General features: G+C 33.9%; 1 protein-coding gene across 7 annotated transcripts in view; it reads left to right on the top strand.

Annotated features, from left to right (window-relative positions):
* The window catches only part of LOC138697814 (transcription factor SOX-5-like), a 970,705-nt gene that overhangs the window by 195,931 nt on the left and 757,426 nt on the right, over positions 1–17,348 (top strand). For all 7 annotated transcript variants that reach the window (XM_069823343.1, XM_069823339.1, XM_069823346.1 and 4 more), the window contains exon 2: positions 6,960–7,053. In XM_069823343.1, coding sequence (XP_069679444.1) covers positions 7,046–7,053 — 8 coding nt within the window. In that variant the 5' untranslated portion in view covers positions 6,960–7,045. The remainder of the gene's footprint in view (positions 1–6,959; positions 7,054–17,348) is intronic.

Below are 17,348 nucleotides of genomic sequence, written 5' to 3'. Positions count from 1 at the left end.
ATAATAACAGGTATTTGTCATATTTATTCTGTGTTGAATTTCCTCCCGAGTGTAATTTGTATTTGTTACTGTTGCTCCCAGGTATATGAATTTTTCTACCTCTTCAAAGGATAAATTTCCAATTTTTATATTTCCATTTCGTACAATATTCTCGTCACGAGACATAATCATATACTTTGTCTTTTCGGGATTTACTTCCAAACCTATCTCTTTACTTGTTTCAAGTAAAATTCCCGTATTTTCCCTAATCGTTTGTGGATTTTCTCCTAACATATTCACATCATCCGCATAGACAAGCAGCTGATGTAACCCGTTCAATTCCAAACTCTCTCTGTTATCCTGAACTTTCCTAATGGCATACTCTAGAGCAAAGTTAAAAAGTAAAGGTGATAGTGCATCTCCTTGCTTTAGCCCGCAGTGAATTGGAAAAGCGTCAGATAGAAATTGGCTTATACGGACTCTGCTGTACGTTTCACTGAGACACATTTTATTTAATCGAACTAGTTTCTTGGGAATACCAAATTCAATAAGGATATCATATAATACTTCTCTCCCTAACAGAGTTATATGCCTTTTTTTAAATCTATGAATAACTGATGTACTGTACCCTTATACTCCCATTTTTTTCTCCAATATCTGTCGAATACAAAAAATCCGATCAATAGTATTACGCCTAAAACCACACTGATCATCTCCGATAATTTCATCTATGTACGGAGTTAATCTTCTCAAAAGAATATTGGACAAAATTTTGTAGGACGTCAACAAAAGTGATAGGCCTATCCCTCGAAAATTACCACAGTTAGTCTTGTCCCCTTCTTAAAAATTAGTACAATTATGGACTCCTTCCATTGTTCTGGTACAATTTCCTTTTCCCAAATACCGCATGAACTAGTGGCTACAGATTGGGGAATAAAGAGATTAAAATAATATGTTATGCTGATGATGTGATCCTTTTAGCAGATAACGAAGACAACCTTCAGAGATTGCTATATAAATTTCAAATAACAGCAGAACGATTTAACATGGTGATATCAGAAAATAAAACAAAATCACAGACTATCTCAAGGCAGCCACTCAGATGTAAACTTGCAGTATATGATAAACCCATAGAACAAGTAATGAGTTTCAATTACTTAGGAACAAAAACAACAAGCAATAAAAATTTGGAGGAAGAAGTAAGAGAACAGAATACTAAAGCAAACATAATATCAGGATATCTAAGAGATGTAATTTGGAAAAATAAATACATGAACATAGAAAGCAAGATCAGAATATATAAAACGTGTATAAGGCCAGTATTAACATATGCAACTGAAACTCGAGCAGAAACAAAAATAAAACTGCAAAAATAATGACAACAACAGAAATGAGGACATTACGAAGTATTGCTGGCGTTACGTTATATGACAGACAGACGAACGATGGGATTAGGGAAAAATGTGGAGTGCAGGATGTGACAAAATGGATCAAGACTAGAAGAAAAGGATGGCGGGACCGTGTGTTAAGGATGACGGAAGACCTACTCCCGAAAATCGCAATGAAAGGAAAGTTGGACACCCCACGACCTTTGGGACGACACCCTAAACGGTGGAAGGAAAGTTGGACACCAACATCGGATTAGGACAGCAAAGTTGGAAAATACAGGATTTATCCTAAAACACGAGGAATACGAAGAAGAATATTATGTTCTGTACTCCTTTTATTTTCACCTTCTACGAAGTTCAAAGGCAAAGTATTCTGTTGCTATATTTTTGCAGACTATCTATCTATAAATTTCGCTAGATAATGCCTTTCCACCCTCTTGTATTAATTCTGCTGGAATTTGATCGATATTTAATATCCCTTCTGTCAAAAAACTATGCAAAATCATGAGCTCATTTTGCTTCATCTTGTACCACAGAGGCTATGACAGTTGAACTATGATACAGCGGTAGTGTAATAATAAAACTCGCTTTGTTCGCTATAAATTTAAGAAAACATGTGTCCCTTCGAAAACGAGTTCCTTGGTGAACTGACTGCCGACGACAACTGCATGGAATCCCACCTCTCTGACCCCAACAATTCTACAAAATACTGTAGGCCTACATATTCCCCGGATAGAGCTTTACTAACTTTTTTTTCTACTTTCATTAACGACACGTGTGCATTGTTACAGTTTCGTAATGAAGGACTGCTAGATGCACGTGGATAGAAACGCCCCCGATATCCGTTTGAATGAACAGATGAAGGTGTATCCCCGCTAAGGATGGAATCTAGGAGGCTTGTGGGTTGGCAAGTGGTGACAGAGGAGAAGAGAAATCCTCTTGATACAGAAGCGTGGAGGCTCCATTCACAACTTGCTGGGAGGGGAAACAAAGACAACACCCTCTGTAATTATTAATGCTACACATTGTCAGGTCGTTACTATCATGATGGAACGACAAAAAGATGAAGAACGACTTCTATTTTTGTTTTTCGTCCCTTTAAAAAACAACTCTTGGCCCATCAACCATTAATGACACAACTCTTTTTTTAACAAAACCTACGCCAGAAAACGAGAAGGATGGATTATTATGTATTCTTCATCACGAACGAAACATTCCCTCTCTGCACCTCTCTTGACTCTTTTCGACCATCCAACCATCTCCAGCTCTTGTTTCCAGGCTCAATACTCTCTCATCTGTTATTATTATCGCGGTCTTTTGTTTTCGCAGTCTTGAATGAAGATTCCAATTCTCATTAACCGCTAGACAACAAGTGTCTTTGTTTGTGTTCACATCTCCAGTATATGCGTTGCAGATTGTGGATGGTACAATAGCCTGCATCCACCTCCTTTCTCTCTCTCTAGAAAATGAATAGCATTATGAATATTTTAACTTTCATTCGTTTCCTTGATATAGGCACATTTGTTGTACCTGCCCGGAGTTGTGTGCTGGACTATTCATTTATGGATCCCAGTGCCACAATACCCCGAAGCAAAGACATGGCGTAAGTTATGAATATAGAGTCTTTTGTATATTGTCATAAGTGACGTCGCTGGAATTTCCAGGATGTGCCTTTCTTCTCAGAAGCTTTTATATCCATGTTACTTTTTTTTATCCAATTTCCACTTTCATAACCTGAATCTTCGTCAGTTCATAACTTATCATCACGTCTTTGAAAAAAGTTATTTTTAATATCGAAGTTTGAATTATTGCATTTGCATTAGTGTATTCTTCTGTTGTTATAAACGTGTAATATGTGTATGTATGTATGTATGTATGTATGTATGTATGTATGTATGTATGTATGTATGTATGTACTATGTGTAATTTATTTATTTATTTTATTTATTTTTATTTATTTAATAATAGAATACACATAAAAACGTTACATTAAAATACCCCGAAAGAGCAAAGCTCGTGTTCGGGGACAGTTCCGTTACATAGATACACATACTTTGTAGACAAAATACTTAAGAAAAAAGCTCACATAAAGATTATAATAAAATTATTAAATAATAATAGTAGTAATAACTGAGTGAAAAAAGAGACGATGTTTAGATTGATGGATTAATATTAAATTATTATTAGTAGTATAATTAGTGCAGGTCATGTTGATCTAGTAACCAAGATAAAATAGAAAAATACACTTAGGATAGAAATAAACTTGTTTTACAATACATGGTACATAATATATATACAGGGAAGTCTGTCATATACATTTTTTAATTCTGGATCTGAAAATTTCATTGCTTAAAGTAGTCAATTCTGGATGAAATTTTATTATCGAATTATATAGACGTGGACCATAATTTGTACTGTGTAGTAAAGCAGCAGATGTGAAATATTTAGGTTCAACTAATTTAAGAATTTCATTTCGTCTTTTATTATGAGCATGTGGCTGAGCTACAAATTTCATTCTATGTATGTATGTATGTATGTATGTATGTATGTATGTATGTATGTATGTATGTATGTATGTATGTATGTATGTGTGTATGTGTATGTATGTATGTATTTACACTGCAAATGGGCGAATACCCGGTAGCAGTGGTAACTAATTAGAATTACACTCAATAATGACAATTAATAATAAACACATTAATAAATTAATAGTAATAATTAATACTTCTTTCTTTCCTTCTTTACCTTAGTTTAACCTCTCCCTTTTAGGTGCATAATAATTAATAATAATAATAATAATAATAATAATAATAATAATAATAACAATAGTAGGTCTATAATAATAATATTAACAAGGAGCATCCTAAATTAATGGAGCACGATCACTTAAAATAACATTTAAAGTAAATCTAATTTGTTTCTTAACCCTAAATTAGAATTAAAACCTACGAGTATATGTTCATATATGCACAAGTGCCTTTCAGCACTACACTCATTTTGCTGTCAACTCACGCACTGGAACTACGAGAACTACGACATATTTCACTGATACTATCCTGATTTCACTAGCACTTCAAAAACACTTCACTGTTCAAATATTTTGTGTTACCACTATAAACTATAAAACTTCACTGACGCAAACACACTTCACTGTCACACCACACTTCACTGACACAACACACTTCTTCACTGATACAACACACTTCACTGACACAACACACTTCTTCACTGATACAACATTTCAACTAACAAAACATCAATTACACGCCTCAAATAATCATTACAGATACAAATTTTAAATAATAACAATAGTGTCGGTGTTGGTAATAGTAGTTGGCGGTGGCGGCGGTACACAACGCATATTTCAGTAAAGAAAAATTTTCTACACCATCAGATTTCGGAGTTCAAAAAATTCCATTGAGTATTCAGGCATCTTCTTAGTAGGTATTCCCCGCATGTTGTATTCGTAATATAACAAAAATAAGAAATTTACGTGTATAAAATAATATAATTAAATATAAATACTGTAACTAAGCATTATTTCAAATATAAACGATTTATATTGTTTATAAATATATTTATATAGAGTGAACCGTAAGTAATGTCTTTAATTTAAGGAGTTATTCTTTGAGATATTTCACAACAAAAATGTTTAATACAATTTTTTTTTTTTCCTTTTTGTTTCCTTTTCGAGATAAAAATTGTTTTATATGAAACATTTCATAGTGTGTTGGGAATTAATTTAGCCTAGTAGTTTTCGTAGATAGTACAGTACTTCATATGAACGAAATTCGTCCAGTAGTTCAGGATAAATCGCTATTATACAGCCAGATATACTGCATACCGAAACCATTTACACGTTACAAGGATGTTGAAAATGTATAATTCTGCAAAAATATAGCAACAGAATACTTTGCCTTTCAACTTCGTAGAAGGTGAAAATAAAAGGAGTACAGAACATAATATTCTTCTTCTTCCTCGTGTTTTAGGATAAATCCTGTATTTTCCAACTTTGCTGTCCTAATCTGATGTTGGTGTCCAACTTTCCTTCCACCGTTTAGGGTGTCGTCCCAAAGGTCATGGAGTGTCCAACTTTCCTTTCATTGCGATTTTCGGGAGTCGGTCTTCCGTCATCCTTAACACATGGTCCCGCCATCCTTTTCTTCTAGTCTTGATCCATTTTGTCACATCCTGCACTCCACATTTTTCCCTAATCCCATCGTTCGTCTGTCTGTCATATAACGTAACGCCAGCAATACTTCGTAATGTCTTCATTTCTGTTGTTGTCATCATTTTTGCAGTTTTATTTTTGTTTCTGCTCGAGTTTCAGTTGCATATGTTAATACTGGCCTTATACACGTTTTATATATTCTGATCTTGCTTTCTATGTTCATGTATTTATTTTTCCAAATTACATCTCTTAGATATCCTGATATTATGTTTGCTTTAGTATTCTGTTCTCTTACTTCTTCCTCCAAATTTTTATTGCTTGTTGTTTTTGTTCCTAAGTAACTGAAACTCATTACTTGTTCTATGGGTTTATCATATACTGCAAGTTTACATCTGAGTGGCTGCCTTGAGATAGTCTGTGATTTTGTTGTATTTTCTGATATCACCATGTTAAATCGTTCTGCTGTTATTTGAAATTTATATAGCAATCTCTGTAGGTTGTCTTCGTTATCTGCTAAAAGGATCACATGATCAGCATAACATATTATTTTAATGTCTTTATTCCCCAATCTGTAGCCCCTAGTTCATGCTTTAGTTTCCTTCATTATTTCGTCCATGATCACATTGAACAGAATAGGGCTAAGGCTATCACCCTGTCTTACTCCTGTTGCTGTAGGTATCTTATCAGTTAGGTGGTTATCTACCTTTATTCTTGTGTAGTTATTAACATTGAGATCTTTTATGAGTTTTATAATGTTATATTTGGTTCCTTTTTTCTTTAGTATTTCCATAACATCTTTTATTTTAATTCCATCAAAAGCCTTTGTTAAATCTATATAGCATAGATAAGCCGGCTTATTGAATTCGACGACTTTCTCAGCTATCTGTCTCAATGTGTATATGGCATATATAGTGGACCTATTCTGCCGGAATCCTTGTTCTTCAGTTATTCCTAGTTGGATTATTTATTTAGTTATTATTTTCGTTAATAGCTTTTGGATTGAATTCAATAGGCAGATACCTCTGTAATTCTCTGGATCTGTTTTTAATCCCTTCTTAAATATTGGAATCGTTATGCTGAATATAATATAAAAATTGAAAAAAAAATAAGTAGGATGGCAGAAAAAGGGAAAACAACAAAAGAGGAGAAATTGTGAAAATATAAATTGTAAGTGTTGAGAATGCAATAATTTATCTAGTTAGGTACCTTCTCATAAATAAGTTAGTTGTATGAATTACATTGGAATCAAGTGTTGTGTTGTGCTGCTAACAGCAGGGCAAACATCGGTGTTGATATCTAATCTGTGTAGCTACCCGTCGCTCTATCAGAACGCATGCACGCCTTCTTTATGCACACAATAGAGAACAAACAGTGGAGCGGCCCCAGCATTGTTGTGCCTCACTGTTGTCTTCGTGTTGCAGTTGGCTCGCGGCCGCCTGGTGACTAGCAAGTAGTGCAGCGTCTTGTCGGGGACGCCAGCGACGCTGGATCGACCACCACGCCGGCCATGTCACGGTAAGAACTGTGCCACTCGTCGATATTAATACATTTAGCATACTTACTTACTTACTTACTTACTTACTTACTTACTTACTTACTGGCTTTTAAGGAAGCCGGAGGTTCATTACCGCCCTTACGTAAGCCCGCCATCGGTCCCTATCCTGAGCAAGATTAATCCATTCTCTATCATCATATCCCACCTCCCTCAAATCCATTTTAATATTATCTTCCCATCAACGTCTCGGCCTCCCTAAAGGTCTTTTTCCCTCCGGCCTCCCAACTAACACTCTATATGCATTTCTGGATTCGGCCATACGTGCTACATGCCCTGCCCATCCCTAACGTCTGGATTTAATGTTTCTAATTATGCCAGGTGAAGAATACAATGCGTGCAGTTCTGTCTTGTGTAACTTTCTCCATTCTCCTGTAACTTCATCCCTCTTAGCCCCAAATATTTTCCTAAGAATCTTATTCTCAAGCACCCGTAGTCTCTGTTCCTCTCTCAAAGTGAGAGTCCAAGTTTCACAACCATATAGAACAACCGGTAATATAACTGTTTTATAAATTCTAACTTTTAGATTTTTCGACAGCAGACTGGATGATAAAAGTTTCTCAACCGAATAATAAGAGGCATTTCCTATTTATTCTGTGTTTAATTTCCTCCCGAGTATCATTTATATTTGTTACTGTTGCTCCCAGATATTTGAACTTCTCCACTTCTTCAAAAGATAAATTTCCAATTTTTATATTTCCATTTCGTACAATATTCTGGTCACGAGACATAATCATATACCTTGTCTTTTCGGGATGTACTTCCAAACCTATCTCTTTACTTGCTTCCAGTAAAATTCCCGTGTTTTCCCTAATCGTTTGTGGATTTTCTCCTAACATATTCACGTCATCCGCATAGACAAGTAGCTGATGTAACCCGTTCAATTCCAAACCCTCTCTGTTATCCTGGACTTTCCTAATGGCATACTCTAGAGCAAAGTTAAAAAGTAAAGGTGATAGTGCATCTCCTTGCTTTAGCCCACAGTGAATTGGAAACGCATCTGACAGAAACTGACCTATACGAACTCTGCTGTACTTTCACTGAGACAATCTCAAAACCTTATTCCTTTGCTGTGGTCGTGCCAGAGAATCAGTCCCATTCCGAGGCTTATTTGAAAGATTCGTAACAAGCTGTTTTTTTACGGTGAAGGGTTGTTAGCCCTTCGCCCAACCCCTAAGCTGGAGGACCTAATACATTTAGCATGGGGAAAATAACTGTTTTAGTCCATCTGGTAAATTTATGCTTGTTGCAATACTACCATTTATTAACACTTAAGTACTCGCGAACTATTTTGTGACGTAAGTACTCGCATGGGGGTCAAAGTGACCCCCAAGCAAAAATACGAATTAAAATATAAAATTCATAGTTTCACGTAAACTTTCTTTGTTTTTCAATTTTTAATAAAAGAATTCATCATTCTTAGGCACTTATCACATCCCTTCGACTCTACAGCACTTTAAGCATCACCTCTACGCAGACGATTTACAAATCTAAATCCATACAACCCCTGACTCACTCAATGACGCAATACAAAATCTTAACGAGGACCTTGAATCTATATCTGCATGGGCCAGAAAGTTTGGTTTGACTCTCAATGCAAGAAAATCACAAGCAATCCTAGTGGTACATCAACGTCTATTATGCAATATTACTCCTGCTCTTCCAGTCAAGTTAAACGACACAATACTCCCTTTTGTTTCCTGTGTTAAAAACCTTGGAGTTTACTTTGATACGCATTTAAACTGGAATAACCAAGTAACCCATATTACCAAAAATGTGCTTTCCATTCTACATTCCTTAAACAGCATTCGAAAATTCCTTCCGCTATCACTCAAGAAAATACTAGTGGAAACACTAGTAATGCCCCACTTCGATTATTGTGATTCTCTACTGACCGACCTCAATGTCAACCAGTCGCAAAGATTACAACGTGTTCATAATTCTTGTGTCCGCTTCGTCTGCGATGTCCGTCGCGCTGACCACATTACCCCATCCTTCCAAACTCTAAACTGGCTACGGCTTAACGTACGTAGAAATTTTCATTCTCTTGTTCTCCTTTTCCAAGTCCTTCTACACCTACCTACCTTGCCTCCCGTTTCAGTTACCTGTCATCATATCATAATCTCTTCACACGCACGCAAAATAGCCGCATACTAGCCATACCAACACATAAGACATCATCGTATTCATCATCATACACAATCTCGCTCTCGCGCTTGTGGAATACCCTACCCAGTGACATCAGAGACTGTCGGAATTTAGTAGCATTCAAAAGCAAACTTATTAAGCATTTTCTTACTGCGTAGAGTAGGTTTAATTTTTACTTAATCAATAAAAGAAATGCTTTTCTCTTCTTAACTTTTACAATAAACTGTCTAGCTTCTATTAATCAGTTAATCTTTTAGTACTTTGATTTTTATTGTATTTGTAAATTTAATATTAATTGTAATTATAATTGTAATTGTATTCTTAATATTGTAGTTGTAATCCCCTGGTAGAGGGGAAGAGAATGCCTGATGGCCTTATCTCTACCAGGTTAAATAAATAAATAAATAAATAAATAAATAAATAAATAAATAAAAATTGTTACAAACCGTACGACTTTAGGAACTGGATTCTTTACAGTTTATTTATGTATCCCAATGTACAGTCTTGAAGAATTTAACAGAGTGGCGTGATTTGTAACAATTATGTGATAAATGCGTAAGAAAAATGCAATTTTATAGTTATAAAATGGGAGGAAAAAATTCAGTACGAAGCAAGTATGGAATTCAGAACACATTTTTAGCTTCATAATAATAGCTAATTAAAGATATGATACTGCCAAATAGTTCATTCTTTTCCTATAATATTTTTTTACCCTTAAAACTAAAGAATAATGGTATTTTACTAACAACTTCATATTAGTGTAACTCTGAAAATATTGAGATTAGGACAAATGTTTATATGACATTTTATGCTCAGAATGCCTTCGGAAATAAGCTCCGTAAGTGACTGTAAATTCTCAATTATTTGTTTATTTATTTATTTATTTATTTATTTATTTATTTATTTATTTATTTATTTATTTATATTATCCGTCATTTTTATTAAACTGGAATGCGTAATTCAGATAATGACTTGTAGTTAATGCTAAACCTGCGAAACAAAAGAATAGCATATAAGTATTGAATGTTGTCATATTCTATATTTAATGTTATTTCTAAGTCATTGTTTGCGGAGTCATAAATTAGCGGAAGAGTGTAGAGAGGTGTTATTATCAATGTAGTTAAATATATGCCAATATAGTACAGCATTTCACTGGGACTGACTTGGAAGTGATTAATATTGAAGTTACGAAGATGTTTAAGTAAAGATATGCCCTTTAGAGCTGGAATTTGAAAGGTAGCTTCCTACCTAGGAAATGGGTCATTAGACCTGTAATTCCACTGCTGATTATTAGGAGAATATGTCTTTTTTCGCGGAACTCTTGAGGTTTATTCTTATTAGGGTAGTTTCAATTTCCGAATTGAAGATGTTATTCCCCACCTACAACACTTCCGTTAGCCATCATGGTCGACCCCGGTGCGTGTCTTCCTCTCCATTTTCCGGAGTATTTTTGAAGTCGATTATTTTACATTATCTTCTTTTCTCGTCGTCCTAGAGGAAATGGGATAGAAATTGCTTCTTGACACAGATGTGGGTGACAGTAAATGAGAGAGGGAGATGGAAGAGGAACAGCTTCAGCACCGGATTACAAAGTAAAATAAAAATAAGTCAAGCAAATGAAATAGCCAGTGGATTGCAGCAGTCCAAACTGACACTCCTGTTTCAAAGGAAATCAGTTTGGTTCTTTCACATACGTTTTCTTTTTATACTTTTTTCTCCTAATTTTTAAGATACATTTACATTCTGAATATTTTGTATATTTATATGTACATATTTGGGCGACAATGTAGCTCAATCGGTAGAGCAACTGGCTATAAACTGAAGAATCTTGCGTTCAATCCCAGACGGTTGCACCATTTTTCTCGCCAGAATTCCAGAACGCCCCCGGAATCCACTCAACCCCATGTCAAATTGAGTATCGGGTTTTTCCCGGAGATTAAAAGATGGTCGAAGCGTGGATCTGGCCATACCACCTCATTCTAGTGCTGAGGTCGTGTGAACACGCTGTCTGCACCGTGCGCCTTCATGGTAGCCTATCTAGATGGAGATATAAAATACTTATTTGCAAATGGCTTTTAAAAAACCCGGAGGTTCATTGCCGCCCTCACATAAGCCCGCCATCAGTCCCTATTCTTAGCAAGATTAATCCAGTCCCTACCAACATATCCTACCTTCCTCAAATCAATTTTAATACTATCCTCACATCTACGTCTCGGCCTCCCCAAAGGTATTTTTCTCTCAGGTCTCCCAACTAACACTCTATTTGCATTTCTGGATTCACACATACTTGCCCTGCCCATCTCAAACGTCTGGATTTAATGTTCCTAATTATGTTGGATGAAGAATACAATGCGTGCAGTTCTGCTTTGTGTAACTTTCTCCATTCTCCTGAAACTTTAGCCCCAAATATTTTTCTAAGAACATCGTTCTCGAATATTCTTAACCTCTGTTCCTCTTTCAAAATGAGAGTCCAACTTTCACAACCAGGGAATACTTTATGTATATAAGTTCAAAACTCTACGAGAATATTTTCTTTTGCACAAATGCAATTTGGAGGTAGATTTAATAAAGCATCTCCAATCCATTCTTAATAGTAAACATATTTTTAATTCTCCTACGGAGGAACACAAAGAAGTTCTTCCGTATTCTAGCTGAGAAATAAGGCTTCATATAAGTAAAACAAGAATGCTGGATTTGCAGCGAAAGTTCTGCCCTTAGACAGAATATATGTATGTAATGTGTGTAATGTTAATGTTATGTTTTATTTAACGACGCTCGCAACTGCAGGGGTTATATCAGCGTCGCCGGATGTGCCGGAATTTTGTCCCGCAGGAGTTCTTTTACATGCCAGTAAATCTACTGACATGAGCCTGTCGCATTTAAGCACACTTAAATGCCATTGATCTGGCATAGAAGGCCAGCGCTATACCAACTCGCCAACCAGGTCGACGTAATATATGTATGTATGTATGTATGTATGTATGTATGTATGTATGTACAGTATGTGTTTACTGTATGTATGTATGTATGTATGTATGTATGTATTTATGTATGTATGTATGTATGTAAACTTCGCCAACAGAAGCAAGCTTCCAATTATAGATGGCTTACACAGATACAATTTATATACAAAATACATAATAGCGAAAAAATAAAACAAGCAACACGAAAGAAAGAAGGATGCATCAGAGATGCTAGAATATAATATTGCAGTTAATATAAAATTATATAATTATATAATTGCCTGAAGTAGCATATGACTTAATTTTTGGTGGCATCATTAGTCATTAGCAGCATAGTCATTACGTATTAGTCATATTATTCGGTTGAGAAGCTTTTATCATCCAGTCTGCTCTCAAAAAAGTTAAAAGTTAGGGTTTATAAAACAGTTATATTACCGTTCTTTTGCAGGCCTATGGTTGTGAAACTTGGACTCTCACTTTGAGAGAGGAACAGAGGCTAAGGGTGTTTGATAATAAGGTACTTAGAAAATATTTGGAGCTAAGAGGGATGAAGTTACAGGAGAATGGAGAAAGTTACATAACGCAGAACTGCATGCGTTTTATTCTTCACCTGGCATAATTAGGAACATTAAATCCAGACAGGGCATGTAGCACGTATGGGCAAATCCAGAAATGCATATAGATTGTTAGTTAGGAGGCCGGAGGGAAAAAGACCTTTGGGAAGGCCGAGACGTAGAAAGGAGGATAATATTAAAATGGATTTGAGGAAGGTGGGATGTGATTGTAGAGACTGGATTAATCTTGCTCAGGATAGGGACCGATGGCTGGTTATGTGAGGGCGGCAATGAACCTCCGGGTTCCTTAAAAACCATACGTAAGCAAGCATTAGTCACAGAATAAATGAAAAAAATACTCTTTGAGTAACTGCACCAAGGGACATGCGGTAGCGTAGTTAAGGCGCTAAGCTACAAAACCGAAGCTAGAGGAATTGATTCCTGATGAAGTTGTGAATTTTTGCAACCCTGTGGTCGACTCAGCTCTAACAGAATATAAGTGCCAAGAAGTTTTTCTTGGTGTAAAGGCGGCAAGCACGTAGGACTGGCATCACTACTACTGCTGTTATAATACGACAAATAAAGCAATCATGAATATTAAAAATAACATCTTTAATATTGGGCTGGGGTGGTTATGGAATTGCTTAGCTACAAGAAATATGTCAGCAAGCCTAAATCTAATTAAATCAAGATGTAAAAATATAACTAGGCAAAATGATTTCAGTAGTAACAATGAAATGCGATCCCTAATATTTTTAACGAATATAAAAAAATATGGGGAAGGAGTACATATATAGAAAATATGAATCTGAAAGAAAGATTTGGACTAGCCTGGTTCAGACTGGGGATTTGGAAATTAAGAAATAATAGAGGCAATATACCTCAAGGCACATGCCCATTATGTGGACGGAGAGAAGATGAGTGTCAAAATACTGAAGATATACGTAAGAAATTTATAAAAGAAAAATTCATACAAATAAATAAAGAAATAGCTATAAAAACTGATGAATATTAATAGAATAAAATTGCAAAAGCAATAAGGTTTAGATCTTTTTTTGGTTAAAAAATTAGAATGGATAGAATAAATGAATTAGAAGTGAACGAAAGAAAAAAATAAATACATAAATAAATAGTGAAATAATTGTAGTGTATATTTTGTTTTTTCTTGTGTTATAAGGTAAACAAATACTGATTGTATCTACGTACTAGAATGAGTTGAGTCTTGCACAAAACTAAAAGCTAGTGCAAGATAAAACAAAATATATAAATATGTTAACTGTAGAAATTGTATTTAAATAATACTATATCTTTGTGTAGAATTATTGTAAAGTGTGTAATGTAAGGGTTAAATTGATTTACTTGTATGTATTTTGTCTGTGATCTATTATTAATAATAAATATCACATTACATTACTACAGCTATTGCTACTGCTACTGCTACTACCTCCAATTATTTGCAAAAGTGGGAGCCATAGCCAAAGCATACCGCAACCTTGTGGGCCTTTATACTCTGTAATAGGAATAACTTTGCTTTTATTTATCTCCACAGGCAGTACTTCCACAGGTTAGATTTTTTTATCAAAATGGATAAAAGGTAAATCTACATACAACAGAGAGTATATTGATATTGATATTGATATTTATTATATTATAGTTCACAGACAAAGTACATACAAGTAATCATTTAAACCCTTACATTACACACTTTATAATTTTACACACACACACACACACACACACGCACATACACACAAAATTACTATTATTTAAATACAATTTCTACAATTTAAATATTTAATATAAAAAAAATGTTTCATCTTGCACTTGCGTTTAGTTTTGTGCAAGACTCAACTCATTTTAGTATGTTGTTACTTGCTACGTTCTTCTATGCATCTATAACACAAAAAACAAGCGTTAAACATAATATTTGTTTAATAATCATTATTTTTTCATTCAATTCTAGCTATTTCATTTATTCTTTCAATTCTAATTTTTTAGTAAAAAAAATATAAACAAACCTAATTGCTTTTGTAACTTTGTGTTATTATTATTCATAAGTTTTCTTATAGCTATTTTTTTTAAATGTATTTGTAGGAAATTTGATCCGTATATCTTTCGTATTTTGACATTCAAGAACAATGTGAATGTCGTCTTCTCTCCGTCCACATAATTGCCTTGAGGTATATTATCTCTACTACTTCTTAATTTCCAAATTCTTAGTCTGAACCAGGCCAACCCTAATCCGCCATAACGCTAACAAAGCAAAAAAATTGTTAAAGTTACATTCTTGCTCATTTTGTTACATAAACGTATATTTTCAGTAGTGAGAGGCAAGATAAAAAGTATCTACATAAATTAAATTAACATTATCTGACGTTTTTCGGGTTTTAAAAGGTTCTACTAAAAACAATTTGCGTCTTATTCCTTAATTTAACTGAGTGAAAAATAATTTTTGTGACAATAAATACATTATCTTTCGGCAGAGGTGCCATTAAAATGGTTTCTCGGAAACTACAGATGAAAGGACATAAACTATTTTTTACAACTTTTCTTTCTCATTTTCATTAGTTCAAATCAGGCTTTCTTTCTTGATTTGACACATTATACGAACAATGACTCCAGTGATAGCGTCAGCGCATCACCGAACAATCACTTAAAACGATATAATTAAGTTGACAGTGTATAATCTTAATATATAAAATTGAATGTGGGTATGTATGTGTGTGTATGTTCTCTATACAAATCTATACGCTTTGACCGATATGTGCTAAAGTTTGCACTTTTAATCTTCATAACCAGGAGAAGAACATAGGCTACATTAAAATTGTGCAAATGGAAGTTAAATTAATTAAAATTGTAAAAAATAAAAATAAATAGATCAAATATTCATGTGTAATATTAAAATGCAAAATCTTCTACAGTCAACTGTTTTTTATTATTGTCTGTTGTATTCAACATCGACTTTCACGAGGCCATGGAAATTTTAACACGAAATTAAATTACATTGTTGTTACATATCATGAAGGCTAAAACTAGATAATTCATGCAATAAGTATCTTTACGTAGTCCAGGACCGTATTATGAATTCCTCGATGCAGTTTAGTTTTGTAGATAGTGAACAAACTGTTTTATACAACTGGATTCTAGAATTCTTTGAAACTACAAGGATTGCTACCACATAATTTAATTAATATTGAATAACCAATAGTACTATTGCGAAATATTGACCCACCAAAATTATGCACGAATAAGAATTGGTGTAAAAAAACTCATACGAAATGTAATAGAATTGGTAATATTAACTGCAAAAATAAAAGGAGATGTTTTAATTCCACGTTTTGTTAGGATACTCATTCAATTTTAAGCAACTGCAATTTCAATGTCACTAGCATTTGTAATGGCCATATTAAAATGAAGCTCAAGGACAGTCGCTCAAAGTTGCAGACATTAACTTAAAAACTGCGTGTTTTTCACATCCTCAACTACATTTTATACAAAGAAGTGAAAAAAAAAATTTACACATATCAATAAGCAATTCAATGATAATTTTGTCATGTTGCTAATGTAGTATGTGATTGTACATAAGCCCGCTGAAAATAACATTGTATTAATTCTCAAAATATTGTTGTTCACGTCCCAAAAATGTGTTGCTGCGAAATTATATCTGTATAATCACTTTGCAAATTTAGTATGTTAAGCGTTGTGGAAATAAAAATCTCTTAATTTCTAAAATACCGGTAGGCCTATAAGTTTCTCAGAATATTAGCCTTTATGTTACAAAATGACTTATTGCGAGTTTATATTGTATCTGTATTCTGTGTATAAAATTAGAATTAATACAGTATGTTTTGAATTTATGAGATATAGTTTCAAGTTATATTAAAAAAAACTGGGTATGATATAAGTGGGTGTAAAGCGGTCCGGTCAAGAGGTAAAAAAAAAATCTTCCAATATAAATTAAATTATATGTGTATATATTGATTCGATATTGAAACTGATCAGAAAGAGGAGAAGGAATTATATTTTCGTTGGGTTTTACTTTGTTTATAGTTTGATTTTTCTATTACTTTATTTGTATTTCTGGCGGAGGAAGAGAAGGCCTAATGAACTTAACTACACCAGAATAAATAAATAAATAAATAAATAATTAAATAAAAACAAATAAATAAATCAAACAAATAAGTAAATAAATAAAAACAAATAAGTAAATAAATAAAAACAAATAAATAAATAAAAACAAATAAATATATAAATAAAAATAAATAAATAAATTTAAAACAACAGTTTAACGTTAAGCACATGATGAAATGTTTTCTTTTCGGTGGCTGATTTACAACTGTTTTAAATTGACTTAACCCTGGCAGGCATTTGGTTAAGGAGTTCATTAATTCATGTAAGTGATGTTAAGTAAAGACTCATCTTTATGGGCGAGGAAAGCTTACTAAAGACAATTCGTTTTGCTTGTCTATAGTTAGGTTTCAGAGATTTCCGAAAATTTAATAACCAGTTTAATTAAAAATAGAAGCAGAAGGGAAAACCCGGGCAACGCCGGGTGCTTTCAGCTAGTATTCTATATTGTGAATGAGATGGAAG

Source organism: Periplaneta americana, chromosome 4, assembly GCF_040183065.1.
Source record: "Periplaneta americana isolate PAMFEO1 chromosome 4, P.americana_PAMFEO1_priV1, whole genome shotgun sequence".
In the NCBI taxonomy this organism is placed as follows: Eukaryota; Metazoa; Arthropoda; class Insecta; order Blattodea; family Blattidae; genus Periplaneta; species Periplaneta americana.
The sequence above is the reverse complement of the archived record's forward strand: the minus strand, read 5'-3'. Positions and strand labels throughout refer to the sequence as shown.